This window comes from Stigmatopora nigra, chromosome 15 (genome assembly GCF_051989575.1).
Source record: "Stigmatopora nigra isolate UIUO_SnigA chromosome 15, RoL_Snig_1.1, whole genome shotgun sequence".
NCBI classification, from domain to species: Eukaryota; Metazoa; Chordata; class Actinopteri; order Syngnathiformes; family Syngnathidae; genus Stigmatopora; species Stigmatopora nigra.
Window position 1 is genome coordinate 3,318,306 of NC_135522.1, and position 27,637 is coordinate 3,345,942.

Consider the following 27,637-nt stretch of genomic DNA (forward strand, 5'->3'; position numbering starts at 1 on the left):
CTATTGAAAAAAAAAAAGTAGTACTACTTATTCTTCAGAAATAATTGGCAGTAAATACTTTAGTACTATATACTAGCTTTTATCCATCCAATTTTTGTAAACAATTTATTTTGCACTAGTGATTTTGTCAATAGGTATTGCCTATTATTCTATAAATCTGGTGATGTGCACATATTTGAGAAATATGTCCAACAATTGTTTATTAAAAAGTGTATTTTGACATGTGTGAGCATCAAATATGTATGCGTGTTTACCAGAGATTGAAGAGCGCCATCTAACATTCTGATGGAGTGTAGGTACTGGTCGTTATTTTGGGATATAGTGTTTAAGCTCCAGTCCAGGAAATTTTCAAGGCACATTTTTACCACATCAGGCCGTGTCATGAACCTGCAATTAAAAAAAATAACAAATTAAAAAGAGTGATATTCATTTCCAGCTAAATACCGCCCTCCTGTGGACTATATGTCACACTACAGTACTACACAAGATATACGTAAACATTACTAGTGTAGAGATGATGGATTCTGTTCCATATGTTCCTGTTTTATGGTGAATGACTTACTTTGACACCAAAACGGCAGATGCGAACCTGCAACGGTCACTGACAGCAAGGTAGGACTGCAAAAAAATTAAAAAAAACAAATATGATGAACATTTTGTGCCTAATAGTAGCATATAAATGGCCCCTTTATAGCAGTATGATTTTATCATTGCCGATTATTGACGTTTAATGCATTTGAATTGGGAGGAACCTCCGAATTCAATTAGTGTATCACTGTCAGTGACATTTAAATATTATAATTCGTCCATCTTGCCTTTGCAATAGCAAGGATGCGCTCCATAATGGGCTCTCGGACTCGTCCATCTTCAGACTGCAGATTGCCATCAAGACGGGAGAGGTCAAAGGGCGTAAGACAGGTCATTGAGAGCCACAAGAGCAGAATGTAGCGAGATGACCATGTCTACAAGAAAAAGAATTGTCAAAACCCACTCAAAAGTTTAGAAAAAAAAAATATATATATATATATACATATATGAAAAATGTGATGCAACCTCTGTGTCTGTTGGGTCCTGCTTGGACAGCAAATCCAAAACTGGCTCGATGTCAGCAACCTCATGAGGAAACTTCCTCATGAAAGTTTTGTATACTCTCACCTGATAAGGAATAAGTGTGTTTTATTGTCATGTTTTTTTTATTTATTAGACAAAAAATCAAATCTACCTTAGAGATGAGGTAGAGGAATTTGAAGGCCAAATGAAACAAGGACGAAGGAGAATCCTTATGCCTTATGAACTCTATTAACATATTCACCATCCACTCTAAAAACAAGATGATGTGACATTCAAATAGGTTGCATGTAGAGCTTTGTTTTTGTTTGTTATGGTACGTACCCAAGTGAGGATCTAGCAGATGAGGTTGTTCTTGATATTTGCTCAGAGTTGCTGTTGAAGGGTACGCGTACACATAGACAAATACAGTGCAAATTGTCAATTTTTCCATTTGGAACTGAATTAATAGGGTCAATTTTTATGTTTATCACAGTACATCAATAGTAATATTATGATTCACGTCTTGGTCCCTCAGAGTGGTTGATTTCTTTTTTTTTCTTTAAAAAAGCAGTTCATCAGAAACAATTTTCCCAGTCAATAGTTACTTTTTCAGACCAAGCAGAGGGGAAAAATGGAATCGCTGAATTCTGAGGAAAAGATTATGTAATTACATAATTATCCAGACAAAATAACATTAGTGTGCAGAACTCATAAAATATAATTCACTCATCTGAACTACCAATTCTACCTACCAGTGAATGAGCATTTTTGAAGCTTGATAAGCCTCTCTTTTGTGTAATATTTCATTTGAAACCCAGTTGACCAAATCTGATTTATGTTTTAGCTTTCTTAATGACATTCCATCATTTTTCTTTGACTGTGAGGGCTCTCACCCAGGATGTGGGCTTGAGTTGGGTTGACAAACCGATGCCTTTCATGATGTACATGAGCTGACCCTGTCTCTTCTTCGTTCCTCTCCTCTCCTGCCACAATTCCACATTTTTTCCCTTCTGACTGGTCTGGAAAAAGTAACCGATAGTGATTAACACATTTTTTTTTCTAGATACTTATTAGAATTTCCAAAAACCCATTTGAAATGGGTTTAGTTTGAGTTCATAACAATGATCTACCCTTTTTTCTCAATCAATTTAACACAGATCTGGCAGTGGTGATTCCTTCATTGTTTTGTTTCCACTGTTTACATGTGATCAGATGAGTTTTTTTTTTAAATCTATACTGATACTCACCATAGAACTTCTCTGTGACGGCCTCCCTGCTCTTCATTTCCCCGTGGAGGTCTGGAAGACTTGCGATCATCGCCTCAACCGTGTCCCGTTCCCCAAAGCCCTCCAACACACAGGTTTTCAATAACCCGTCCGGATCTCCTCCATCCCCAGCACAACCTATTTCCCTCCCTATAAAATCCCTTTTGCTCACATCATCACCTCCACCACCGATTTCCATCTCAGTTAAGACCATTTCATTTCCGATATCACCCGAACAAGCAACTTGAGCCTTAGATGAAGCCATTTTGGTGAGATTTTATAGACTAGGTGGCGTGTGATGTAGACACTAGCTCACTTTGGTTAGCATTAGCAACTAGTAACATAATTGATGGTAAGACAAGACAGGCACCTGTAGGTTCATCTATGTCAAATTGATGCACGATGATCTTAAATTGATAAAATATGAACTAATATTTACAATCCCTTGATGCTGGATCTTTTAAAAAAAAGTGATGCGTCAACGTTGTGCCCTGCCCAAAGTACGGAAAGCGAGAAGGTTAAAATTAATTGACACTACAGCGCATGTGCAATTAACCCGGAAACAAAAAGAACAAAACAATACGCGAGCGTTCATTGCGAGGCTTTTATTACATTACGCCGTTACTTTTTGTTTATAGATACTCACCTTTGTTGTGTTCATGATTTTTCCATAGATGCTCGTAGGGTTAAGGTAATTCCAAAAGTCTTTAATACTGTGACGCCTGATCTGACGCACGTTTTTCTTGAGATGTCTTTACAAAGAGAACATAATTACTATACTAAGTATAAATGATGGTGCTATATTGTATGACGCTTTTCTCTTTGTTGTTAAGAAAACTTATTAGGTATACTGATTGTAATTGTATTGTTTTTCACTGAAGGTTGTTATCCTTCTCAGATTAAAAAAATGTTTAATTCATGGCATGTCATTGAAATGCAAGGATAAAACACGTCATGGATGTGATATTAAATATATATTTCATATATTTTTTTCTTCTCAATCAACAACTGAGAAACTTAACTCCCTTTTTTTGTTTTAAACCAGGAATGCTGTAAACAAAGGGCAGTACCCCATAACACAGCAACAGCTGACTGTCAAGCCAAGCCACACATAAAAATGCCACGTTCAAAGACACCACGTAAAAGAGCAAGTTATTCCTCTGCTTTTAAAACAAAAGTGATCTCCATTGCCGAATTGGTGGGAAACCGCGAAGCAGCTCGTAGGTTTTACGTACCTGAAGCTAATGTGAGAGATTGGAGGAAAAGTAAAGAGAAGCTCCTGCGAGAGAACCCCCACGCCAGAGCTTCAGGGCGGGGTAAAGTAGCACAATATCCAGAACTGGAGAAGGAGCTGTCTGAGATCATAGCGGAACGGCGAGCCAACGGCTACGCCATTAGCACGGTGGAGCTTCGCTGTAAAGCATTGAAAATCATGAAGGACAAAGGTAACCACGACTTCAAGGCATCAGGTCGCTGGTGCCAACTATTCATGAGGAGGAATGATCTCTGTGTCCGGCATAGATTCCACAGCACATCAAATTCAGAAGGTCTTCCAATCTCCATTCAAGATAAATTGATGCAATACCAGCAATTTGTCACTCAGTTAAGAACACGACACGGATATGATGACAGCTGCGTGGCAGCTGCCGATCAAACCGCCCTTATGTTTGACCTACCGTGTTTTCGAACCATCGATCGGAAAGGCACTGGGAATGAACAAAACCACTTTACTGTAATGTTAGGTGCTTACGCAGATGGCACGAAAATGAACCCTTTCATAGTCTTCAAAGACGATCTTCCAGAGAAATGTCATTGGCCAAATGGCGTCGTTGTCCGATGCCATCCGAGTGGATCGATGGATGAAGCGCTGACTCAGGATTGGTTCAGGTCAGTCTGGTGTGAGAACCAAACAATAGGCCGTAAAATGCTAACAATGCCATGTTGGTGCACACGTACGCCAGCCATTGAAAAGATGCTAATGGAAACGTCAACAGATATGGTTTTAATTCCTTCAGGCTTGACTGAACAGACGCAGGTTGTGAGTTTGCCATGTGATGGTCGGTTTAAATTGCATCTCCGGCAAAAGTGGACCAAGTGGATGAATTCCAGGAATGTGAGGGGTGAAACTAGAAAACCAAAACTAGTGCAAATTGCTGCTTGGATTAAAGAAGCATGGGATGGAGTCCCTCCTCATTTAATTTCAAGTGGGTTCCAAAAATGCAGCCTTACGGACAAAGTTGTCAAGGAGGAACCTGAGAGTGATGATCAGTCAGATTCTCTTGAAGATTTTCTTGTGGATGATTCCTTATACTTATGAATTACTTGTAGAGTTGATTGTGTATAATAAAATGCTTTGTTTTCCATTTAAAATGGATATTTTAATTAGAATGCATCTGAAGTGTTGGGTGATTTTAATAGTAATTTAAAATTATAATAATATATTTACATACTGGACAGAAATCATGTTATATTTGTTTTATTTTAAAACCTGCTATACAAATGAAGAATGATGAATGAAGTGTAAAAATATACACCTTCAAATAAACTGAATATTTTTATCTATCTTATTTCACTGACTCATAATATTTTTAACTAAAAAAGTACTTTTGTGCAATTTTGATCGCTATCATGCCTCCAAGTCTAATTAGCAATAAAGCATTCTTAGTGCATTTCCAGATAATTTAAGACTTGAGCATTTTAAAGTTAGTCCATTAGTGCAATTACTTAAGTAGTTCCTTCATAATACTTATAGATGAACCTCTATAACCACCACCAAAGTGATTCCAATGATTCAGGTAATGGAAAAGTTGATAAAGCTTGTTTCTTCTGTCAAAACCAGGCGATTTGGGAATTTTTTGGTGGTATGCATTAAAAAAAGAGCTGTTGAAACCACCAAACATCCCAGCAATTCCTAGCTCATACTCGGAATGACCGTAGAAAGACGCAGGGTCGTACACCACTGGGCCTTGATTGGTTTCTGCCACGTTGCCACCCCAAAGGTCGCCGTGGAGGAGAGCAGGGAATATCTGGATGTCTTGGAAGAACTGCGGGATCTTCATCTGTTGGATAATTTGATCAGAAGAAGTTGTATTTTGTATACGGAAAGTCAGTTGAAGTATACCTGAAGTGATGCCCAAAGTTCTCTGGCCTCTCGGTCCCCATTTGACTTCTCCAACATGTTGAGTTGGAACTCAAGCTTCTGTTGGGTGTAAAATGTCACCCAGTCTTCATGCCATGTGTTGTCCTGGAAAATAAAAAATAAAAATATACATGAGTATAAGCTAAATATATAAAAGCCACCACTTTTGGTATGTATTTGATGGATACCTGTGCAATAAAACCACAGCATGTGGCAGTAGAGAAGCCATATTTGTCCACGTATAAGCCCTCTGACTGCCCAGATCCTTTTCCTGTTTAACATTAAACCACAGCAATTTTTGTTATATCATCAAATTTTCTTTTTTGTCAAACTTCCATTGGAAAAATGCTAAGTATTAGTTTGGTCACTACCATTGATAGCAAAAGATGTGCAATTCAATGGACGTCTATCACCATCAATGGCAAATAATGAGTTAATATTAGTGTTTTAATAAAGCAGTTAATGGTGCATTATACCAACAGTTTGCTGCTCTTCGCTGACTTTCTCAAACTGCCTTTTATTGTGAAGGTGAAGATCAGCCATTTGCTCTCCAAGCTGTTTTGAATACCTACACAACATGAATAAAAAGCACGTTTTTAAAATACTAATTTTGAATATTTGGCTATGTCATGTCTTACTTGTTTAAGCCACGCATTTCCAAATGCTCCATAACAAATGCGCATCCTCCTCCAGTGTCCAATTCGATCACTTTAATAGGTTCAGGCACTTTAATAGTTCCTGTTTTCAAGATTGCTTCTAAACTGGCCATTTCACCATCAAACATTATCTTGGACTGCAGCGTAAAAATGGGATGTTACAAACATAACTGAGCCCGTTAAACAACTGGTTAAGAGTTAGTTACCTTGCTTTTGTGGTTAACCTTCACAAATACTTTGCCAGTGTCAGTGTGGTAACTTAAACCCTCACTGATGCATCCACCTCCAGAGTTACCAGCTGATTTTAGCATCGTGGTACCCAGCTCTTTCTTTATCTTTTCTTCCATTGCAATTCGAGGACAGTCTATAATACTAAATATTTACAAACCAACAAACAGCGTGCTGTTTGTTTTGATTTACCTGGACCAGACAGAACGGTGCATGTTGGCTGACGTAGGGGCTTCCACTACTGCGTGAAAAAATACTGTTCATTTAAATATTATTTTACCTAGAATACTTTTACTAGTATTTAATGATACACATCGACAGCTGTTTTACTGCTTAAAAATAAGTTCACAAATAGCGCTTTATGATCTGGCAATTTGGGGCAGTCATCTTGTGGTCCTAATTGGGACACGTGGTATTTGTTTATCAATGACCAATAGGAAACAGAATTGGAACGAGGCGCTGTCCTATCACTATTGAGTAAACTCAACAAGGCTTGGCGTGGGGGTGTGTGTGATGCTGACCAATCAGGGACACGTAATCCCAAGAACGAGTTTCCTCCTATCCCGATCGAGTTGACTGATCACGTGAACATCACCATGGTTTCCAGAAGCTAAAGTGATACATGCTAATGTCCGAGGCATCTCCTTTTGGCATCAAATGAGCAGCAAGGGAGCCTGCTTGCTCCTCGGGGCTACGGGGGTCGGGAAAACGTTGCTTTTAAAACGTCTCGTCAATATCCTTGAACGTTAAGAATAAATGCAATGAATATTTTGCATGTCTGAACCATTTGTGATGAGTTAGCTAGGACGAGAGCATTAGGATTGTTATGATGAAGAGTTGAACCTGAAAATACTAATTGGGTTATAGTCAATTGGATTTTTGTTTTTGTGTTGTTTGCCTGTTTATTTCTTAACGTTTAGTCTACCTCTCAGTCAGAATGGAACCGTGGAAGTGGCTGGTTGTCCACCGACTCTGCCAACTGTAAATATACTATATAATATTTATGATTTATACATTTATAGCATCATTTTTTTAAATGATAAAATATATGACTTTTAGAAATGTATTTACTGTAATACCTTCCCATACTAGTTAAAGTTATGCATTAAAAATAACCAAAACCATTTCTTTTCATTCCATTTATTTACATTTTATTTATCTGCACTTTAAAACATATAAATGTAGTATTTCCCTCTGATATGTCCACAGGTAGGAACCAATTTGACAGATCTGAAGCTAAGGAGAAAAAAGCTGACCGTGAGGGAGCTTGGAGGCTGCATGGGGCCAATCTGGCCCAGTTACTTCCCCGATTGCTCCTCTGTCATTGTAATTACTACTTACATACACTCTTATACCCGTTAAACACAGTACCGTTTGTATAACATTCATTGTATTGCAGTTTGTGGTGGACTCGGCCAACATCTTTCAGGTGGCATCATCTTGCATTCAGCTTCTGTCTGTGATCTCCAACGAAGCCTTACGAGATGCCTCTGTGCTTATAATCTTCAACAAAAGGTCAACTGTGCATTGAATGAATGTCCATTTTCAATTTAACTCAGGAGAAAGTCAAGAGAACTAACCTGAATGTTCTACATGTTCCCCCTTTTAGGGACATGCCTTGTACAATGAGCCTAGTGGAAATGCAGTCCCTCTTCCGATTGGATGATGTGATAGCCAACGCTACCCAGACAATAACCACCATGGAAACAAGTGCTCGCACTGGAACGGGACTACGGGAAGTTTTAACTTGGATGGAAACAGTTGCCGTCAAGTGACATTCAATCAATGCAAAAATGGGCTCTACACTGACATTTGATCCAAATATAATGATAAAATGGAATCAGGGTCATTTCAGCCTGTAAGGTCAAGTCATGAGTCAACATGTTATTTTTATTTTATTAACTAGTAGTAATGTATCCTTGTCGATTGACAGAACAATGTTCCAAAACATGTTCTTCCACTGGATGGCAAAAATAAATCAACTTGTGTAACCAAATATGTGATTTATGTTTTTTTGTGGTCAGCTATTAAAGCTAACTAAAATCCAAAAGCTCCTGTTGAACCCTTCAAATGTGGATATGTGTTAAACCTAAAGAATTTTCACCCCGTGCAAAGCAAATAATATAAAAAATTTAGCCAAAATATTAAGCTTAGGGATGCTTTAACAATAGTGCTGTACAACAGCAGCGGCAAATGGTAGTAACACAAACAGCTGAGTGTGCAACAGGATTGTTGAGTACACAAAGCTAGAAAACCTTTGAGTGGAAATAAAGGCCAAAATGCAACGGTAACAACTTATACTACATTCTGTTTGGTTAGCCACTTAGCAATAGCATGAGAAGGGAGTTTTACACATTATAGTAACACTCCTTCAGTTACAGGTTTGTTATATTTTTCCGACTGTTTTTGGAACAGTTTTGTGACTCCAATTTTTGCTGTTTTCCATTTTTTTGTAGTAGTTTTGTCCAAAGAAGAATGAAAACAAGAAATATTATGTCTTAGTAGATTGTATGCTCAATATTGAATATTGATGATCAGGTTTTTTAGTCTGGGGAAGGGGTTATATCTGGTATTTTAACTTTTTGGAATTGAATTATTTTAGTGGTAGTATAGATCAGACCTCCACAGTGGAGGAGAGGGTTAACATACTTTCATTTCTAGCCTATTTCTTCATCCATTAGCTTGTTAGGCCAAAAGGTAAAAAAAAAAAAGTGGGATTCTTACTCAACTCCCATTGGTTACAGTTCAATTTCCCTTTTTTTGTGTTGAATTGTTCCTCATAGGAAGGGGTTCTGATTGTTCAAAGCCGACTGTGAAGCCTGAGCGCTGCCTGTGGAGAAGGGGAGAAGAGGCTCCGGTAGCTCCAAACCGTTGTTGGTAGGGTGGGTGAAGGACGACGGGAGGCTTGTTGGCTGGTTGCTAGGCAGAGGCAGAGAGGCGCTGTAGGGGAGGGCAGGCTGCAGAGTGCCCGAACCCGAGCCCATTTGACCCAGAGTCAGTCGGCTCGGCTCTGGTTGGAATGGATTGATGGTGGTGGATGGGCCTGCACCTTTGGGGGTAAAACCAAGAGGTCAAAAGATGGTAAATAAGTTCCTTTTGGAAATGAAATTTAGCAATTACCAGATAGAAATGGATTCATGCTATTGGATTGGCCGTTGGAAGAAATCAGAAAGTCCAAGTTGACCAGAGAAGCAGCCGCCGGGTCCAAGAAACTCTCGGGGGTCTGTAGAGTGCGTGGTTTGGGGTCCTCTAGACTTTTCCCTATTTTGTATAAGTCAAACATTTCGGGGCTGCCGGCCCTCTGACCGTTGATTTTGCCTCCGTCCATGACGTCGTCGAATAAATCGTCGTCTAAAAATGAGTGAAATTGGGTTGTTTTTTTTGTTTTACAATGGGAAAAAAGTAGGTGGGTAAATTGTTTACCTGAGGGGCTTATGGGTCGGAGAGACTTTTTGGGTGTTGTGAAGGGAACGTCTAGTTTTGCTCCTAAAACATGCAATTTGGTCAAAAACATTGGAAGTATTTTGGGGTTTTTGAAACAGTGTTTGAAAATAGTTAGCTTATGAGTCAATGTAACACATGGTTTGAATTCAATCACCTGTAGCCCATGGGTTGGCGGAAGGGGGGTCCCAAGGATTGACTGGAGGTGGGCTGGGTTCCCATGGTGGAGGAGGGCTGTTGGGACTAGGTGGATCCATCCAGGAAGGATCTAATTTTGAAGAACTGCTGCCTCCATCTGTAATAAACAGCAGAGATTAAATGGATTTGTAAATATTGTGTTTGGATCCTCCTACCCACAAAAAAGCCACAATTTTGAGTAGACCAAAACATTGCAAGTCTAGTAACTTATTTCTTCAGTTTTTATAGGTCTTATAAATCGCAATTAGTACATTTTGCTAGCAAAGTAATATTGAGGAAAATGCTGAATCCTAATTTGCTAACTTAATGACTCCCTTAAATGGTAAAATATTAATTTTCTTTGAAACTCACCCAAGGCATCCCAGGGGTCCGTGGCGCCTAAACGAGTGGACGCCTTTAACGGGTTTTTCTGCCAAACGTTGTCTTTTGGATGATCTTTGGGTGGTGCAAAAACATCGACTAAGTCCATGAAAGCAGTCTGTAAAGCAGGAAAAGGACAATGCATTCAATTGTTTTACAGCCAGTTTGAACATTTTAGTTTAAATACAAATCAGAAGCCCATCCAAGTTCCCACTAACAGTGACCCCCATTAACTTTTTGATAATGATAGACATCCATTTTTCAATTACACTGACGTTTTTAAATACGTTTCTTACCCCTCCTTTAGCCGACATCTCACGTTTACTCTCCTCTAAAGCTTTTTTAAGCATGGATTCGTCTCCTTGGCGACCCAGTTGCTCCTGTCAACATATAAATGGTCCAAAAAGTGTCATTATGGTAAGTCTTATTCTTAATATCTTAAAAATAATAAAATTTCAGCAGCACTTTTTTGTGAAAGGCACCATTTTAAATATCCAAAGTTGAATTTCTAACCTACCTGTTGGTGCGCCTCTTTACTCATACTAAGTGCTAACTTAAGTTGAGTGTCTTCATCTATTTCCAGTGTGGTTTGTGTCCTCTTGACTGTCTGCAAAAGTGCAAAAAAATAGAAAAATGTCAAAAAAAACGTTTTGAAATTGTCTCAACCTCACCACAAAAAAACTAATTAAAAAAAAGCGATTTTAGGAGAAAGTGATCCATTCAACCAAACCAAAATACACTGTATGGACAATTGTATTGAGCCTTCAATTTTCCCATGATTCAATTCCCAAACATTAAATGATTAGATGTATATGTGTGAATACTGTTGTCCATGGAGTGCAAAAAAAATAATAATAATAAAAGATGCGAGGAGGAAGAAGGGAGTGAAATAAAGCATTTTTTTCCTCTTTTCCCTGAACCCAGTGAAGTGGTACCTTCTTGCCCTCTTTGTTGAGGTTCATAGCGATCTGCATTGCAGTCTTTTCATCGACAACCATCGTCGTAGTTGTAGGCTGAGGTCAAGGGGAGGAAGGATTAGGAGGAAGCATTTCTAAATACAAATCTGAGATCATTTATAAAAGATCATTTATCCAAGGAAGTCTAGTAAAGGTGGAGGAGAGCCACTTTGGGCGTGGATCAATACATGCTTCCTGTTCGGCTGGATTGACAGTGATGGATCAGAGGGCTGGCTATTACTGGCTGAGTCACAGACCGAGACGTTCTGTTCCCAGGCTAATGGCGGCGTGTGCCAGTGGCGCTTAATCGTTGACAAAAACGGGGAATATTCATGTCAATGCTGGGTATACGCCCATTGATTTTAATTACCGTTAAGAGGATTTCAATGTCTTTTCAGGGAGAATGATTTCTCCTGAATAGCCCAAATGGAGATTTTCTATAACTCACATTGTGGTGGAGTTTGCATGTTCTCCCCAGGCTTGTGTGGGTTTTCTTTGGGTACTCTGCTGTTCTCCCACATCCCAAAAACATGCACGGTAGGCTAGTTTCTCCCTCAAAATTGCCATGTAAATGAGTGTCCTTAATGTTTCGCCCTGCAATTGGCTGACTACCGATTGAGGGAACCTCCCACTATGTACCCATAGTTCGCTGGGGTATGCTCCAGCACCCCCTGCGACCCATATCCCAAAAACATGGACATTAACCTAGTTACTCACTCTAAATTTTCCCATAAATAACCATTCATGATGTTGTGCCCTGCAATTGGCTGGCCACCAACTGAACGAACCTCCCACCTGGTTAGCTGGGGTGTGCTCCAGCACCCCCTGCGAACCTTGTGAGGATAAACAGTTGGGAACTTAAATAACAGAATGAATCAAAAATACACTGTAGTTATCCCCCCAACAACAATAGTTTTTATGCGTGTATAAGTCAATGCTAATAAGCTAATGGTTGCCATTGACAGCAATAGACGTCCAATTCATTTTGATTGGGAAGATGGTAGAAAGAATTTGATCCTATATTTTTCCCCATCAAAGTGAATTGGACGTCAAAGGCAGTCAATTAGTTAATTGAATGTCCTATGAAGGGAATTTTGACCAAGTGTGGATGAAGTAGTACATGATGGCCACGTCGTCGTCGTACCTTTTCGTTCTCCTCCCGGCTCATAGCCAACGCCAGCTGCAGTTGGAGCTCCTCCTCCCCCGTGGTGGTTGGCCGAGCTTGCTCCATATCCGGTGCGAGCTGTGGCGAGGAAGAGGAGGCTGCAAAAAGGAGAGGGCAACGAGTGTTTGAGCCAGCGGGAAACGCATTGACAGAAGGAGCGTAAACAAAACACTTTTGGCCCAGTCCCCGGGTCAGAAAGGTGCCGGAGCCTGCCCTGAATGTTAATGTATCGGCCGGTTTGCCTTGTTTGGGCTCTTTGTTGCCGTCTCTGGCCACTCGCTGGGCCCACTACCAGAACAATGCCACGCCTGTGCGGCCCAGTTTGAAAAAGAGAGAGATGACGGACTGAAAACAACGTGCAATTTAGCGTTCACGGTGAATGTTTAAAAGTAAAAAATCAACATGGCGTGAGGGTTTATTTGCTGGGTATTGTATTTGTAGAAGAATGGAGGCACGTGTTGGGGATGAATTTGGTGAGGGGCCACGTTCCCCCTGGCGCACCTTCCTAACCAAATATGCAGGGAACGCATATTAAGGCAGGAGGACAGTATTTGCTCAAATTTGAACGGAAGTAGAAGCAGTAAAACGGTTGGATAGTGTCTGGAAATGTGATTCTAATTAACTTGTTAACGGCCAATGGAGGGGATAAGGTTGGCACACTCCAACTTGGCTTTAACGTCAACTTGATTTCACGTTTTAGATATAATATTTAGATTTGTTTTTATAAATGGATTAAAAGAACTGGATTAAAAGCCCTGAATATTCAGTTTTTTATAGATCTAAAACAATGTTTATTTTAGCTTTTTTAAAATATATTTCTAGATTTGACAAAATGATTTTTGAACTAAAAACACAAAAAAATTATTAAAAAATGACAATTATTGATTTAAAAGAGGGAAAATCAGGAAATGTAATATACATCTATACTTTTCATTTTAATTTGATCCTAAAACAGAAAGTCCGCACTTATGATTTACTTTCCCGGGCCACACAAAATGATGCGGTGGGCCAGATTTGGCCCCCGGGCCACCACTTTGACACATGTGGTCTAAGCCATTTGAGTTTTCAGGGTTGAGGGCATTGAACTTGCCAAAAATAATCAATGTTTTTTTTCACCTCTATAGGCATTATGGGAATTTGGCTTATAGTAGTTTTGTTTTTGTTTTTTTGCATATATGCACACACAAAAGGGGTAGAGGGCCTTTTGTGATTTCAGAATGCAGATCAACTCATGTGACTATAAAAGAGAGAATGATGGGAATGCAAAAGTCCAAAAAGAAAGAGCAAAATTCAAACCCCCACATGCCGATAATTACTTCTTAAAAACTGACCTTTTACATGAAAATCACATTTTTTCACTTCTCTTGCTACTTACAACTGATAGAAGAAGGCAAACTTCTGGATCCATACGTCCCGTAATACGCAGCGTGGCCACCAGGGTATGGAGGTGGCAATTCCCCGAATTCATCGTAGACCCCCACCATGCGCGACTTGGTCTTCAACGCCTGAGTCCGCTCCTTCTTTAGCTTTTCTGCGTCCTTCAGTAAAAGCACTAATTTCTTGGCCTTCTCCCGTATATGGATCCCCTGATCCTGTCCATCTCGGTCCACATACTGGAAATCCCTTAAAGTTTGGATGGAATAGATGTTGTCCCTGCACTCCTGCGCCACCCGGTCCGAACCGGTCTTGATGAGGTAGTCCATCAGGTTGAGTGCCTTGTAAACATGGCGCCAGTTCTTGCCGTGGTCATTGAGACGTCTCCAGATCATACCCATGACCTCGGGGAATGCCACCACATTGTAGGTCAGGTCGGAGATTTCGGCCATTAGCGAGCCGGAGGCACCCCAAGGGTCGTTGGATGTGGCCTCGCGCACCTTTTTTTCGGCCTCCGTGTAGTTGTTGACCACGTTTTTCATCTGACGGCGCAGTGAGGAGGTCGTCATGGTGGCGGTAGTGTTCGGCACTTTTGTGAGGGGTTACAAAAAAGTGGAGCTCTATGTAGAAGTGGCTATATGAGGGCGGTGGTTTAAAAGAAAATGGTGATGTGGATCCAATCTTTTATATCAGTTTTATCCACACGTTAATTTCTGTTGGGCAGGGAAAAAAATTATGAGACACAAAATACCAGCCAGAATTAGTCAAAAAACGTTTTTTTAAAAGACACCCAGCCCAATGAATAAAAAAAATACTATTATTCTCAATTAAAAGTCCAAAGATTCAAATAACACTGAGTTTTGAATCTTCACTAAAAAAGATGTAAACACACAACTCGTGTCAACATTCTGAAACATCCAAATGGTGATTGATGAGCGTACAGGGTTCCCCAAATAGTTGGGCAAATTCCTTAAATATTCGAACAAAGGTCAAACCTGACACTAATTACTATTCTGTTGTCATGGGAAAATATAATTGCCCAAAAGTGAATAAAAATATGGGTAGGAAATTTCAATTAAGGGAGTTACAGTGAGATAAAGCTATGCTGAAGCATAACAGAAACTGGACACTTAAGCTCATCTTTGTAGGGACTATACAAAGTGATTACGGTGCAAAATATAATCCATTGTTTCCAAGAAGTCTAGGTTAAACAAGCTTTCTTTAATGGAACTACAGGGGGAGATGATTTTATTGCCCGTTATGCTATCCGTTAGTTATGTTAAGCTACACTTTAGACTGATCGATACAGTGAGGATAAACTGATTATTTTCCGATGAGAACACTCACAAGCCACAATAAGTCTGATACTATCAATTTATGTGTCAAAATGTCTAGATATAAATATATTTAAAAAATGTATAAATTTTGATTGGCATGTACATTGACAGATAAGTATTGAACTTTTTTTGATTTAAGTAATAGGTAATTTTAGGCATTTTTTTAAAATTACCCTCAAAGTGATCATGTACTACAAACTATAAATACAATAAGAAACATTAAAAAGCTAACAATTAAGAGTGTTAATGTTCACCTGTGTTAACAGCTGGTTAGAAAATTATCTTTTAATCAATTAATAGGCAAAACTTGCACTGACACGCTACAGAAAATTTCAAAAGGAAAATAATGAAGGCATTCTAAGTTGTTGTAAAAGTTCAAATTGGTGACTTAATTTGTACTTATAAATTCATGTCATCGTGATGTAACATATTTGCATCTATATTTAAAATAGCATATGACGTCATCATTTTCAAAGGAGGAAATAGCTTTCTGAAAATCAAACGAAAGAAAGCAAAAAACAAAGGGAAAACGGCCTATTAAAAATACATATTTTATTATTAGACTTTTCAAGTAAATTGCATTCTATTTGATCCTGTAGGTGCTTATTTTAAATGGCTATAAATCCTATATTAGCTCACAATTGATCGCTTAAGTACACTGGATTTTTTTTTGCGAAAAAATGGAAGGGAAATTATTTAAAAATGAAAAATAAAAGGTTGGGTGACAAACTAATCAATTAGTCAAAAAAAGTCAGCCCATGTGGGTACGTGACGTCATCCCAACTCAGGTGGTGCACTTCCTGTTAGTCTCGTAACGCCAAATCAATGTAAACATCAAGATATTTCTTTAAACCCCGGAAGACAAATCTATTCATAAGTAACATTACCTCGTATTAAATTACTCTCCAAAATATATTTCCAGTCATTTTTAATAAACTACAAGTCAATAAAATCCTTTCTAACGACGCAAATCCCCTATAATTGATGTCTAAATTAAAAAAAAAAATGTCATGTCAGTATGAATTACAGCCATTTTTAAAAGCAGGAATTTTGTGACATTGTCCTGCCCGTGTCGAATTAGCCCGGGACGTTGGATCAAAGATCCGAAAGAGATGAGAAAAACAACACAACTACCTCAGCCGATCCACTTCATATGACTTATAAAAAAAGTTAAAAACGTGCCTTTTCCGCGTATAAAAACGCATTCCAATTGATTTCCCCTTGCCGTCTGCCCTCTTACCTTCATGACATGGCAGCGTCAGGCTTCCAAGTTGAAGAGGAGGCGGAGAGAAGATCAAAATGTGCCTCCGCCTCTCGTCATGTCCCAACCAGGACTCCGAATCTGGAAAATAACAATCGGGCTCCAAAATCCGGTTAAAAAAACAAATTCCGACCTGCAATGTTTACATATAAGTAAAGCAATCCTGCATAAAGGCAGCTGGTCCCCTTTTTACCTCTCCTGAAAAACACACTAAAGTATACGCAGATGATGAGGGATGGGTGGGAGGAGTGGGCTGAAACTGCATGCAGAGTCAGACTTAACTCATTCATCACCATTAGGGCTGGTTAAAGTACAATCGGGACGATTTGAACTTGGAGGGCTGACAGTCAACGATTGAAGGCGATAGACGATTAATTCAATTGTCAATCCTCCAATTTGGTAGGGATTGGACGTCTGTGGCAGTCAATGGTCGTGGCTTTGATTAATTTTCACTTTTTACAGTCTATAAATCAATTATTCTAGTCTGAGTAGCATTTTTTTCGTATTTTGTATGCGTAGAAATATGATAAAGTGGGGTTGCCATGATTAATTGGCAAATTAGGGACTAATTGTCCAAAGGTTGATTCATTATTTGGATGTAGTTGAACTAATAATGTTATGAATCATTTTTTTCAGCCTATAAATAGTAAATATTATTATTTTTGAACTCAGTAGCTGTCATTGCCAAAAAAATTGTAAATTGGACATTTATGGCAATGTACAACCCTGAAAAACGTACATTCAAATTGATTAAATCTTTCTTGCTATCAAAAATGATAACAGAAATTAACCTCTATTTAAATACAATTTATTTCAATGGGAAAACAATTGTATTATTTATTAAATTGATGATGACAGCAAATGCTAATCACTCTAACAAAGCAAATAATATCAAATATTTCAAATTCTCCAGTAAAAACAATAACAATACATAATGCAACAAAACAATCTTTCATTCTAATTTCCATCCCCAGTGTCAACACATGTCAAAAACAATCTCTGATTAATCCCCAATCAAAATAGCCATATGTGCCAGACATATAGTACAAATTTAAATTTACAACACATTATAAAAGCGTTTTGACTGAGAACCCCATTTCCTCCTCTACAAAAAGTCTTTACTTATTCATCAACCCTAATGGCATATTGTCCAAAGTCCCATCCTCATGCATTATACAGCACTTCACCCTTATTGGCTTTTTTGCCTTTTAGTCATCGCTACGTAGTCGGGCCGGTAATGCCTGTTGTGAGAAGTAGAGGAAACGTTACGGAAGTATACACCGGCAAAGTCTCGACGGAACCGGACGTACAGGAAATACCAGCTCCTCCTTTGGAAAAAAAAAACATTTATGTGTTGAAAATTTCAAGAGGTTAATAGTATGAAGACTTCAGGAACTACAAAATGGAGGGATGTTCTAACATCTAAAATAACGCGAGTCATTTTAAATCAGTTTTGATTCTTGCCAATCAGGTTGATCCAGTTAGACTTCATTGCTAGTTTGGTAACAAAAGCACTCTTTCCTTCCATGGCAACTTGTTATTTCTCCTCAAAACAGATGCTTAAGCATTCTTTGTTTCCCAACAAAGGCCCGTAGAGGTCAACGCAAGGAGGAAGGGCGATTCTAGACGGGAGGAAGGGGTACAGAGGGGCACGTAAACATCATGTTGAACATATTTTAAAGGCATAACAATGAGTCATGTTCAGGGCGTAGCACTGATTATTGTCACACTAGTTATTCTTTAAGGGTTGACCCGTATGGCACTGTTATTCTTTTTTTTCTTCTTTTTAGTGCCCTCTAGTGGAGAAGGTGTAATTGCAGAAGATTTCATGGGTGTAAAGGGCAGAAATGCAAGTTGTTTGAGGATCTTTTAAAATTGAGCTTGAACTTTAGGTTCATAGTCTGAAATGGGGAAGGAATTATGAAGATAAATGCATAAAACCAGACAAAGAAAACACAAATTCCAACAACTGTGTTGGTATAAAATATTTATCGTTGCAATTAGGCAGGGAATGATAGTCTCCATTTGCAAAAATATGTCGTGATCCATTTTTCAAGTATTAAAATTGAGTTGACTTTACATGTCATAATAGGGCAACAAGCACCTGAACTGATTGTACAGTACTAGGCCTAAGGGCTGACGACCGGTTTAGACGTTTTCATCATGACTTGGACACTCCAACAACATCCGCATTCCATCTTGCTTGCTCACATTCTTCTAGTGGCATCTTGAATGGAATAATCAGCATACGACTTCCCCCAATATGGCCGCCGATTGTTCTAAAAAACACAGCACATCAAATCTTGAAAAGAACAAAATGGACAACAACTCTCAGACATGATGGGTTCTATTCCTTAGTGTCCCATTCCTAGTGTTGTTTTAGACGTATTTTCATATTTCATAAGGGAACAAACACAATGCCATTTTGTGCTCTTGAATAAATGATGACTGTAATGTGACGTTGGGTGGAAAATAACCCGACTGAGAGAACTCGATGGGTGAATCATGGTTAAGTGAGTGAGCTGTTTCACTGCAACTCGTGATAGCTACTTGGGCAGTACTTAGATATGATGACTAGATAATACATCTATGCAGTGGGGAGTTGAATGATAAAAAATATGAATATATGCAATAAAGAATTGTACAATACACAGGTATTAGCCCAAAGACTTTCCTGTAGATGCCACAAGATGGTGGCAATGTTCTATTTTGGTGTTAGACACACTTGGAATTACACAATTCCTCCAGGAGGACTAGTAGTAGTAGTAGTAGTAGTCGTAGTACTAGTAGTAGTAGTCGTAGTACTAGTAGTAGTAGAAGTCATAGTACTAGTAGTAGTAGTAGAAGTCATAGTACTAGTAGTAGTAGTAGAAGTCATAGTACTAGTAGTAGTAGTAGTCGTCATTATAGTAGTCATAGGACTAGTACTAGTAGTAGTAGTCATAGTACTAGTAGTAGTAGTCATAGTACTAGTAGTAGTAGTCATAGTACTAGTAGTAGTAGTCATAGTACTAGTAGTAGTAGTCATAGTACTAGTAGTAGTAGTCATAATAGTAGTCATAGGACTAGTACTAGTAGTAGTAGTCATAGTAATAGTAGTAGTAGTCATAGTAGTAGTAGTCATAGTACTAGTAGTAGTCATAGTACTAGTAGTAGTAGTAGTCATAGTAATAGTAGTAGTAGTAGAAGTAGTCATAGTACTAGTAGTAGTAGTAGAAGTAGTCATAGTACTAGTAGTAGTAGTAGAAGTAGTCATAGTACTAGTAGTAGTAGTAGAAGTAGTCATAGTACTAGTAGTAGTAGTAGTCATAGTACTAGTAGTAGTCATAGTACTAGTAGTAGTAGTAGTCATAGTAGTAGTAGTAGTAGTAGAATTAGTCATAGTACTAGTAGTAGTCATAGTACTAGTAGTACTAGAATTAGTCATAGTACTAGTAGTACTAGAATTAGTCATAGTACTAGTAGTAGTCATAGTACTAGTAGTACTAGTAGTAGTCATAGTACTAGTAATACTAGAATTAGTCATAGTACTAGTAGTAGTAGTAGAGGTAGTCATAGGACTAGTAGTAGTAGTAGAAGTAGTCATAGTATTAGTAGTCTAAAATCAGCTTGGAAAGTCAATGTATTATGTTGGTTAGAGAATCACATAAATATAACAGAAGCATCCAAAAGCCCATCAAGCATCAGTGACAGAGACACCTCATACTCAGAACTCTCATCCTTCCCGTAACCGTGACAACAAGATTCTGGGCCAGGTTGCCAATCTATTGATCTGTTAAGAGACAACATTTGGGGGTAAAAGTGAGGAAAAGTGAGACACGACCGAGTTGAAGAACCTTCCCGGCAAATCAAATAGGAGAAGAGGAGGGATTTGTTTCTATAAAAGGAACATGTTCCCTGGATGCAGGCGGATGACGCAGTTCGTACGCTTGACGTGGGTGTATATATAAAAAAAAAAAAGAAAACCCAGTCCAGGCTCTACTCGGAGTGCACATGGCCAAGCCAGCGAACGCCGCTCAGACATCGCCAAACAAATGTGAGGAGTCTGACTGAACAAAGATGACCACGAGTGAGAAGTTACATCTTCCCGTGGAATCGCTCGCCAAACTCCATCCTCATTTGTCGCCCGGCCGACAGAAGCACTCTAAAGTGTCTGACCTATCAAAAACGGGTATGGGTCTCCTAGAAAGTGTCAAAGGACGATGGAAGCAGCAAGATAAAGTGGCGCCGGGTATGGTCAAGCCTCAGAATTGCCATAGAATTGTGGTTTTGGGGGCACCCGGGGTGGGAAAGACCAACATAGTCCGACAATTCCTGGGGGAAAAATTCCGGGAAGACTACGAGGAAACTGCGGAGGACTTCCATAGGAAGATGTTTCGTGTCGGGACTGAGACGTACCAGGTGGACGTTTTGGACGCCGCCAGGGAGAGAAATTTCCCGGCAAAACGGAGGCTGTCTATACTTACTGGTGAATATTATTAAATCATAGTAATTTAAATGCAGTTTTGTTATTTATACTGTGTATTGTTATTTACAATTGAAATGTAAGACTTTTGCCTCATTTTAAAGAATTTAGTGGCTAACTCTTGCAAAAGAATGTTTCTCAGAAACAATTTCAAGTGTTTAATTTGAAATTTGAGGAATTTAAATCCTAACAGATGAAAAATAAAATGGACTAGTACTTATTTATTGATTAATTATTGGTGCATTATGTGGTGAAAGCTTTAAATGTCATTATACTTGAATAATGACAATAAAACCATTCAAATCAGTCAAAAAAATTCAATTCCAACTTTATGGTAGTCAATTTAAGACTTTGAAGACCCCTACAGGAATTATGATAGTAGTTTTATTGTTTGGATTTATTGAAAAAACAAAAATAATTTTCATGCTAATAGTGAAAAGAGTAAATATATTTTACCGGTGAAATTTTAAATTCAAAAAGTAAAGAATCAAATCATGGAGGACTACAGAAATCTGAATTTAGATGTAATTAATTGTGAAAGATGTGCAATTCATTTTAAATGGGAGATTTGAGAGGAATCCATTATAGCCATTATAGCCATAAAAAAGCTGACTTTCTATGTCTACATGATATAAAGACACAGGACAAAAGAAACTAAATATTCTTTCTTTCCCTCATCTTTAGGCGACATCTTCCTTCTCGTCTTCAGCTTGGACAACCGAGACTCATTTACCGAAGTCCATGAACTCCTCAACGAAATCCGACTAGCCAAAAACAAATTACTCAAATCCAAACGTAAAGCCAGATTGCCCGTTGTCATCTGCGGCAACAAATCAGATCTGGACTCTCAGCGACTTGTCAGTCTATCCGAGATCTCCGCCTCGCTAACCCGAGACGTGACCTTCTTCGAAACCTCAGCCAAGCACGGCACCTCTCTAGAATCCGTATTCCGAGAGTTGGCCATCATGGGCGGCCTACCCGATGAGACCGGACCCTCTCGACATAGACTGGTCTCCATGGTGACCTACCAGTCGCCGTGCCTGCGAGGGGACGCGCCTTACGCTGCCGTGGACCCTCTGGCACGGCGACCCAGCTTTGGTAGTGACCTGCAGCTGGTGCTTGGATCGTGTGGCAAATCCAACAAATCCGAGAGATGTCAGATTCAATGAATCGTGACCTCTCTACGCAAAAACCCATTGTAGTAGTACGCTACAATGTTGTAATATGTAAGGAGTTATACTCTGTAACGCACTTGGCTGGACCGGTGCTAACCTTTTTTTGTACATATTTTGCTTGCTTATTTCAAAAATGTCCAATCACATGACTTGAATGTATTTCTAATCTTACTTGAAGACATTAAAATGACAAAAAAATGAATCAAAAATGCTTCTGGTCTTTTAATTTTGCATTTTTCTGCTACGTTTTTACAAAAAAGTGCTATATTAAATTATTCTTGGCTACATTTATGACGTGGATTCCATATAAAGGCCAAAAATTGTAAGTCCGCCCTTTCCAGGCAATGATGCAAAAAACAGCTCACTGAGTGTGTGCGTATGTGTTTTTTTTTTTTTTTTTTTGGCTATGAGAAAGTCCAGATAAAAAAAGAACTGAAGCATAGCGGTATTAAATAACAGATGCGTTGTTGGCGTGCACAACCGAACCGACGCATTGTGAATGATGAGTATGGAGGAGGAGGTGTCATTGTGAGTCAGCAATCCAAAATCTTTTTGGACTACTTTGTTACAATAGGAAATGTATATATTTAAAAAAAATGTATGTCAGCAAATACGTGGTCTAATTAATATATATATAAATTGGCTTTTTTGCAATATGCAATCTGCCACCAACAAATCTGCACATAGTCTTCTTTTAACATTAATATTTTAGGTTTTGTTAATTGGCAAACCTACTTTACGTTTTCTATTCAATATGTTTTACATACAGTTTACCAAATGTGTCAAAGTGGCGGCCCAGGGGCCAAATATGGCCCGCTACATCATTTTGTGTGGCCCGGCAAAGTAAATCATGAGTGCTGACTTTCTGTTTTAGGATGAAATTAAAATGAAGAGTATAGATGTATATATTATATTTCCTGATTTTCCCCCTTTTAAATCAATAATTGTCATTTTGTATCAATTTTTTCTGTGTTTTTAGTTCAAAAATTTTTTAAAAAAAAGTTTTTAAAATCTAAAAATATATAAATAAGCTAAAATAAACATTGTTTTAGATCTATAAAAACTGAATATTCAGTGCTTTTAATCCAGTTCTTTTAATCAATTTATAAAAAAAATCTAAATATTATATCTAAAATGGTAAAGCAGAAGAATAGCTTCAGCAAATGCTATGATGTAATATACTCAATAGGTCCTCCACTCCTATTTATTCGTGGTAACTCTATGCAACTGAATAGTATAATTATAATAATATATATCATTAAATTGCATCCGATATTTTTTAGTGAGCAAACTATCATTCGTGACACGAACTGACATTAAACATGAGGCGATGGTGTTCGCATTAATTCATTCTCAAGTGCATCTAATGCATGTTTTCTTTTGGGAAAACATAATGAGATCATCAATATTCAGGTCATGGCAGCATAAACAAACCCACTAAAACCCCCCACAAACACACAATAAAATAGCATAAACTAAAGCATTTCTCAAATGGCATAATAAGACCAATAAGTCATGACTGTTTTTCAATATTTAACATGTCATATGATGCCATATTTGATTGAATGGAACAAATACTTTGAGGTAAAACCAACACTACCATTTTGAATTGGCTGATGGTCCTCTTAAAGCTCTCGAGGGGAATTTCCTCTCCAATTCTAGTAGCAAATCTGGCAACATACTGTCCAATAATGCCAAACCGTCCCGGGAGCATCGCAGTCCTCTAAAGACCAGAGGAAAAAAAACAAACATGTGATGGGATTCTGGCACGGATGTAAGAAATAAAGAAAAAAAACAATTTGGTAGAGTTATTACCCGTCATCAAGGGTCAGCTGGCCATGGAGGAGGAATTCTCGGACGTCAGTAGATAAAGCGAAGATGTCAGCGAGTCCTAGTTGTGGACTGAACAGCTGCCAGTGCTAGGAAATGCAATAACATGTACAATTAAATACTATATATATATTTGGACATTTACAGTGTCGCAAGATAACAAATTGATCTCATAAAAGGGAGTTCATGAGAGGAAGTCAGATATAATAGACTTCAATCTGTGAACTGTATAAGATGCTTAATGCTTTTTTGACTATAAAAGCAAATAATTGTGCCAATATGGAATGTTTTTTTTACTGCAATAGCAAATAATTGAGCCATTTACAGGAGGTATTAATAAATTAGGATGTAAACAATAGTGGACCTATGACAGAGACTTGTGGAACTACTGCATATATTAACAGGTAAAATGATAATAGATTTAAACCTGTGAATGGTATAAAGGCCTATTGGATTGCTTTTTTGACTATAATAGCAAATAAGTGTGCCATAATGGGACATTTTTTCAACTATAATAGCAAATAATTGTGCCATTATGGAACTTTTTTTTTACTATAATAGCAAATATACATTAACAGCAGGTACTACTAAATTAGGATGTAAACAATAGCGGACCTATGACAGAGCCCTGTGGAACTACGGTCTATTTATCTATTAACAGGTAAAATGATAATTTACTTAAATATGTGAAGGGTGTAACATGTCTAATGGAATGTTTTTTCTACTATAATAGCAAATAATTGTGATGTTAAGAGCAAGAACCAATACATTAGGATGTAAACAATAGTGGACCTATGACAGAGCCTTGTGGAACTACTTTATATCTATCCATCAACATGTAAACGTAAGCTATTGTAAACATGAGTAAAGTTGATTGACAATGTGGTAAATTGATATAATGATTTTTCTGCATCACCTTGTGAGTTATGCCTTCTGTCATCCTCAAGCCCATCACCAACACCTCCTCCAATCTGACCAACAAAAAGAATAGTCACTCGACTTCAGAAATAACGGGAACATGACAGCGCCTGTCAACGTGCTGATAAATTCTTTCACATGGACAGCATGATTGAAAGGACACGCATATGGGCAGCGACCTCCAAAATGTTTGTCAAGCTTACAGTTCCAGACGGCCTAGTTGAATTCTTCTGCGGGTCCCGTGTCCGGATTGCTGGACCTCACGGATCCACGCGTCGGGATCCAGTGTCTGGGTGCGAGCCTCACGCTGCGTAAAACCCTCGTTGAGAGGAACGAATCGCCCATGTGCTCCTGTTGGAAAAAAAATGGTGAGCGACACTTTTGAAGATCACGGCTTTGACTAGAACATGTGTCAAAGTGGCGGCCCGGGGGCCAAATCTGGCCCGCTGCATCATTTTGTGCGGCCCGAGAAAGTATATCATGAGTGCCGACTTTCTGTTTTAGGATCAAATTAAAATAGTATAGATGTATGTTACATTTCCCGATTTTCCCCCTTTTAAATCAATAATTGTCATTTTTTAATCATTTTTTTCTGTATTTTTAGTTCAAAAATCATTTTGTAAAATCTAAAAATATCTATAAAAAAAGCTAAAATAAACATTGTTTTAACCTATTAAAAACTGAATATTCAGGGCTTTTAATCCAGTTCATTTATTCCATTTATAAAAAAAATAATATCTAAATATTATATCTAAAATGGTCCAGCCCACATGAAATCGATTACCTGGACCGACGCCAATGTACTGTTTTCCCTTCCAGTAGCTCATGTTGTGATGGCTCACAGCACCCTGTGAAAAATTATGGAGAAAATAGACTTAATTTTTAATCCAAACAATAAAGGTTACAGTTGGCCTTCTACAAGCAACTCACGTTTCTGGCAAAATTCGACACTTCATACTGTTCAAAGCCATACTGGTGCAGCATCCTTCTGGCAGTTTCATACATCTCTGCCATATCGTAGTCGCCGGGAAGCGTCACCTCACCCTCTTGTATCTGTTTAAACAGCAGGGTGCCACGTTCGGGTGTCAACTGGTAAAGAGACACATGGTCATCGCAGGCTGGCAACAGTTCTGATAACTCCGCCTCCCACGAGGCCACGCTTTGCCCGGGCCGCCCGAACATGATGTCCACAGACACCTTCCCGGGGCGCAATTTGCGAGCTTCTTCGAGAGTTCGTAAGGCTTGTTGAGAACCGTGGTCGCGCCCCAGATTGGTTAAGTCGTCATCTAGAAGAGACTGTGGAAAGAATTGTTATGTTATGATTGTTTGGAAATGAATGTTGATGAATCTAGTGATTTCTAAACACTGTGTGGAACATTTTTTAACTCCGTTCTTGAGGCTACTGTGGCTTTTATCACCAAAATTTTGTATCACTGTAAATTCTTTTAATAGTTACTATCAATTTGAACACTACATTATGAATGTAAACGGTTCTGAGATTTACAACAGCCACTAGGTGTCCCTGTATCAGTAAAAAGGGGCGTTATAAATCACCAAACAACACAAATGGGAGTGTGGTGCATGAATAATTGAAACTTAATAAAGGATTAAGGTGGAAATAAACAGTGGGAACAAATTAGACACCAATAAAAACAAATGGGCAATTTATTTGTTTTTTGTTTTTTTACAAAAGACCATAGGGAATGCTAAAATTCCCAGTACTGGTATGTTAAATGGGGGCATAATGTTATAGTAATACAAAATGAGAATACTGCATTGTTACCATTTCACTCTTACCTGAACCCCAATGGAGAAACGGTTAACTCCAGCATGGCTAAAATCCTTCAATTTTGCCATCCCTCCAGAAGTGGGATTTACTTCAAGTGAGACCTCAATCTGGTCTGCAAGACTACTATGCCTAGAAACCGCATCCAAGATGGCTGAGACAGTGATGGGGTGCGCCAGGCTTGGGGTACCACCACCAAAAAACACAGAGGTGATGCTGAAAAGACAAAGCAGATGCAATGTGGGTATACTGAATAATAATGGATGTGCAAAAAGGACATACCAGGACACCTGACTGAGTTGCAGAAGTGTCTCCACTTCTTTTTGAAGACATTGGCTCACTATGTGGTTATTGTCACTTTTAGGGATGTACTTGTTAAAATTGCAGTAGGAGCATCGCTTGAGGCAGTAGGGCCACTTTGAAAAAGGGAAAAAAACATGATTTTAATATAACAATAATATGTGATTGCAGGGTGTACTAATATAAATATATAAATATAATATATATAAAATATTGATAACTTGATAATAAATTTACTGGTTCAAAAACAATAACAACAGCAAAAACCCATTCAAATGAACAAAAAAAACACCACTATTGTCATTAAAACTAAAAAGATGAATTTATTATTATATCTTACATGTATGTAGAGAGACGCCTCCTTCGTGAGACATTCGTGTTGAGTAAATTCGGTCCTGTCCTCCACCCACAATTGTTTGCTGCTTTTCCCCGAGAAATGACAGCGTTGGCCGGCTCCTATCACTCCACGCCGGGCTACTATCACGGCGTGCTTGATCATAATATATTCTTATTTAATGTCTCAAACGTTTCCATCGCCGGAGGTTAAAGTCAAAACACAAGTTCATTCATTACCCTGACAATCACATAGTTTTACAAATGCAATAGCTAAAACGAACCTGATCTTATTTTAAAGAGTAATTTTACACTGCGAAGTCTATTCTAACATGTATTTTAAAATCTAGTGTGTCATGCCTTCATCTCAAAGTTTCGACTGGAAACAGAGATCTTGCAA

General features: G+C 38.4%; 6 protein-coding genes across 9 annotated transcripts in view; 2 read left to right on the plus strand and 4 right to left on the minus strand.

The window, feature by feature from the left end:
* tbcd (tubulin folding cofactor D) overlaps nucleotides 1-2,919 on the minus strand; it is a 31,801-nt gene extending 28,882 nt beyond the window's left edge. Inside the window, exons 1-7 of one of the 2 annotated variants that reach the window (XM_077733914.1) lie at nucleotides 2,298-2,919; nucleotides 1,393-1,443; nucleotides 1,223-1,320; nucleotides 1,054-1,155; nucleotides 816-962; nucleotides 563-618; nucleotides 255-387 (exon numbers count right to left, since the gene is read on the minus strand). In XM_077733914.1, coding sequence (XP_077590040.1) covers nucleotides 255-387; nucleotides 563-618; nucleotides 816-962; nucleotides 1,054-1,155; nucleotides 1,223-1,320; nucleotides 1,393-1,443; nucleotides 2,298-2,580 — 870 coding nt within the window. In that variant the 5' untranslated portion in view covers nucleotides 2,581-2,919. Of the gene's footprint in view, nucleotides 1-254; nucleotides 388-562; nucleotides 619-815; nucleotides 963-1,053; nucleotides 1,156-1,222; nucleotides 1,321-1,392; nucleotides 1,517-2,297 lie in introns of those variants that run through there. The other variant, XM_077733913.1, reaches the window with a different exon arrangement.
* Nucleotides 2,920-4,775: 1,856 nt separating this feature from the next.
* Nucleotides 4,776-6,739, minus strand: fn3krp (fructosamine 3 kinase related protein). Its single transcript, XM_077733915.1, has 6 exons — nucleotides 6,317-6,739; nucleotides 6,093-6,247; nucleotides 5,931-6,022; nucleotides 5,643-5,725; nucleotides 5,437-5,559; nucleotides 4,776-5,374 (listed from the first exon to the last, which is right to left on the minus strand). Exons 1-6 carry the CDS (start codon nucleotides 6,455-6,457, stop codon nucleotides 5,036-5,038), a joined length of 933 nt encoding a protein of 310 aa, XP_077590041.1. The 5' UTR covers nucleotides 6,458-6,739; the 3' UTR covers nucleotides 4,776-5,035.
* A 188-nt stretch (nucleotides 6,740-6,927) lies between these two features.
* On the plus strand, nucleotides 6,928-8,334 carry arl16 (ADP-ribosylation factor-like 16). Its single transcript, XM_077734850.1, has 5 exons — nucleotides 6,928-7,071; nucleotides 7,264-7,319; nucleotides 7,548-7,664; nucleotides 7,738-7,853; nucleotides 7,948-8,334. The coding sequence occupies exons 1-5, from the start codon at nucleotides 6,996-6,998 to the stop codon at nucleotides 8,111-8,113; spliced, it is 531 nt and encodes a 176-aa protein (XP_077590976.1). The 5' UTR covers nucleotides 6,928-6,995; the 3' UTR covers nucleotides 8,114-8,334.
* On the minus strand, nucleotides 8,198-16,695 carry epn3a (epsin 3a). 3 transcript variants are annotated; one of them, XM_077734847.1, is made up of 11 exons: nucleotides 16,410-16,694; nucleotides 13,834-14,545; nucleotides 12,438-12,556; nucleotides 11,273-11,350; nucleotides 10,855-10,944; nucleotides 10,634-10,717; nucleotides 10,329-10,455; nucleotides 9,937-10,074; nucleotides 9,762-9,824; nucleotides 9,459-9,689; nucleotides 8,198-9,387 (listed from the first exon to the last, which is right to left on the minus strand). In XM_077734847.1, exons 2-11 carry the CDS (start codon nucleotides 14,399-14,401, stop codon nucleotides 9,116-9,118), a joined length of 1,770 nt encoding a protein of 589 aa, XP_077590973.1. In that variant the 5' UTR covers nucleotides 14,402-14,545; nucleotides 16,410-16,694; the 3' UTR covers nucleotides 8,198-9,115. The 3 variants fall into 3 exon arrangements, with proteins under 3 accessions (XP_077590973.1, XP_077590974.1, XP_077590975.1); XM_077734848.1 differs by lacking the exon at nucleotides 16,410-16,694 and adding an exon at nucleotides 16,304-16,403; XM_077734849.1 differs by lacking the exon at nucleotides 11,273-11,350 and having other exon boundaries at nucleotides 16,410-16,695.
* A 548-nt stretch (nucleotides 16,696-17,243) lies between these two features.
* On the minus strand, nucleotides 17,244-27,608 carry rsad1 (radical S-adenosyl methionine domain containing 1). The gene is made up of 10 exons (XM_077734645.1): nucleotides 27,245-27,608; nucleotides 26,887-27,020; nucleotides 26,616-26,820; nucleotides 25,749-26,114; nucleotides 25,603-25,666; nucleotides 25,022-25,169; nucleotides 24,817-24,871; nucleotides 23,886-23,989; nucleotides 23,671-23,793; nucleotides 17,244-18,709 (listed from the first exon to the last, which is right to left on the minus strand). Coding segments are annotated over exons 1-10 (1,359 nt in total). The 5' UTR covers nucleotides 27,404-27,608; the 3' UTR covers nucleotides 17,244-18,708.
* rasd2a (RASD family member 2a) lies at nucleotides 20,413-22,228 on the plus strand. The gene is made up of 2 exons (XM_077734804.1): nucleotides 20,413-20,898; nucleotides 21,580-22,228. Exons 1-2 carry the CDS (start codon nucleotides 20,490-20,492, stop codon nucleotides 22,062-22,064), a joined length of 894 nt encoding a protein of 297 aa, XP_077590930.1. The 5' UTR covers nucleotides 20,413-20,489; the 3' UTR covers nucleotides 22,065-22,228.
* Nucleotides 27,609-27,637: the final 29 nt, after the last annotated feature.

Bases quoted from the DNA above. Each gene is read 5' to 3' on its own strand.
- fn3krp (XM_077733915.1), bottom strand. From the start codon at position 6,457: ATGGAAGAAAAGATAAAGAAAGAGCTGGGTACCACGATGCTAAAATCA. The intron at 5,726-5,930 runs GTATAATGCACC...AATGTTAAACAG, and splicing joins CGAAGAGCAGCAAACTGTTG to GAAAAGGATCTGGGCAGTCA. The intron at 5,560-5,642 runs GTATCCATCAAA...TTTATTTTCCAG, and splicing joins GCTGTGGTTTTATTGCACAG to GACAACACATGGCATGAAGA.
- arl16 (XM_077734850.1), top strand. From the start codon at position 6,996: ATGAGCAGCAAGGGAGCCTGCTTGCTCCTCGGGGCTACGGGGGTCGGG. The intron at 7,072-7,263 runs ATATCCTTGAAC...CGTTTAGTCTAC, and splicing joins GCTTTTAAAACGTCTCGTCA to CTCTCAGTCAGAATGGAACC. The intron at 7,320-7,547 runs GTAAATATACTA...ATATGTCCACAG, and splicing joins GTCCACCGACTCTGCCAACT to GTAGGAACCAATTTGACAGA.
- epn3a (XM_077734847.1), bottom strand. From the start codon at position 14,401: ATGACGACCTCCTCACTGCGCCGTCAGATGAAAAACGTGGTCAACAAC. The intron at 11,351-12,437 runs GTACGACGACGA...CCTTGACCTCAG, and splicing joins GCCGGGAGGAGAACGAAAAG to CCTACAACTACGACGATGGT. The intron at 10,718-10,854 runs GTAGGTTAGAAA...ATATGTTGACAG, and splicing joins GTAAAGAGGCGCACCAACAG to GAGCAACTGGGTCGCCAAGG.
- rasd2a (XM_077734804.1), top strand. From the start codon at position 20,490: ATGACCACGAGTGAGAAGTTACATCTTCCCGTGGAATCGCTCGCCAAA. The intron at 20,899-21,579 runs GTGAATATTATT...CCTCATCTTTAG, and splicing joins GAGGCTGTCTATACTTACTG to GCGACATCTTCCTTCTCGTC.
- rsad1 (XM_077734645.1), bottom strand. From the start codon at position 27,403: ATGATCAAGCACGCCGTGATAGTAGCCCGGCGTGGAGTGATAGGAGCC. The intron at 25,170-25,602 runs GTAATCGATTTC...TTTTTCCAACAG, and splicing joins GTACATTGGCGTCGGTCCAG to GAGCACATGGGCGATTCGTT. The intron at 23,794-23,885 runs GTAATAACTCTA...TCTGGTCTTTAG, and splicing joins CAGCTGACCCTTGATGACGG to AGGACTGCGATGCTCCCGGG.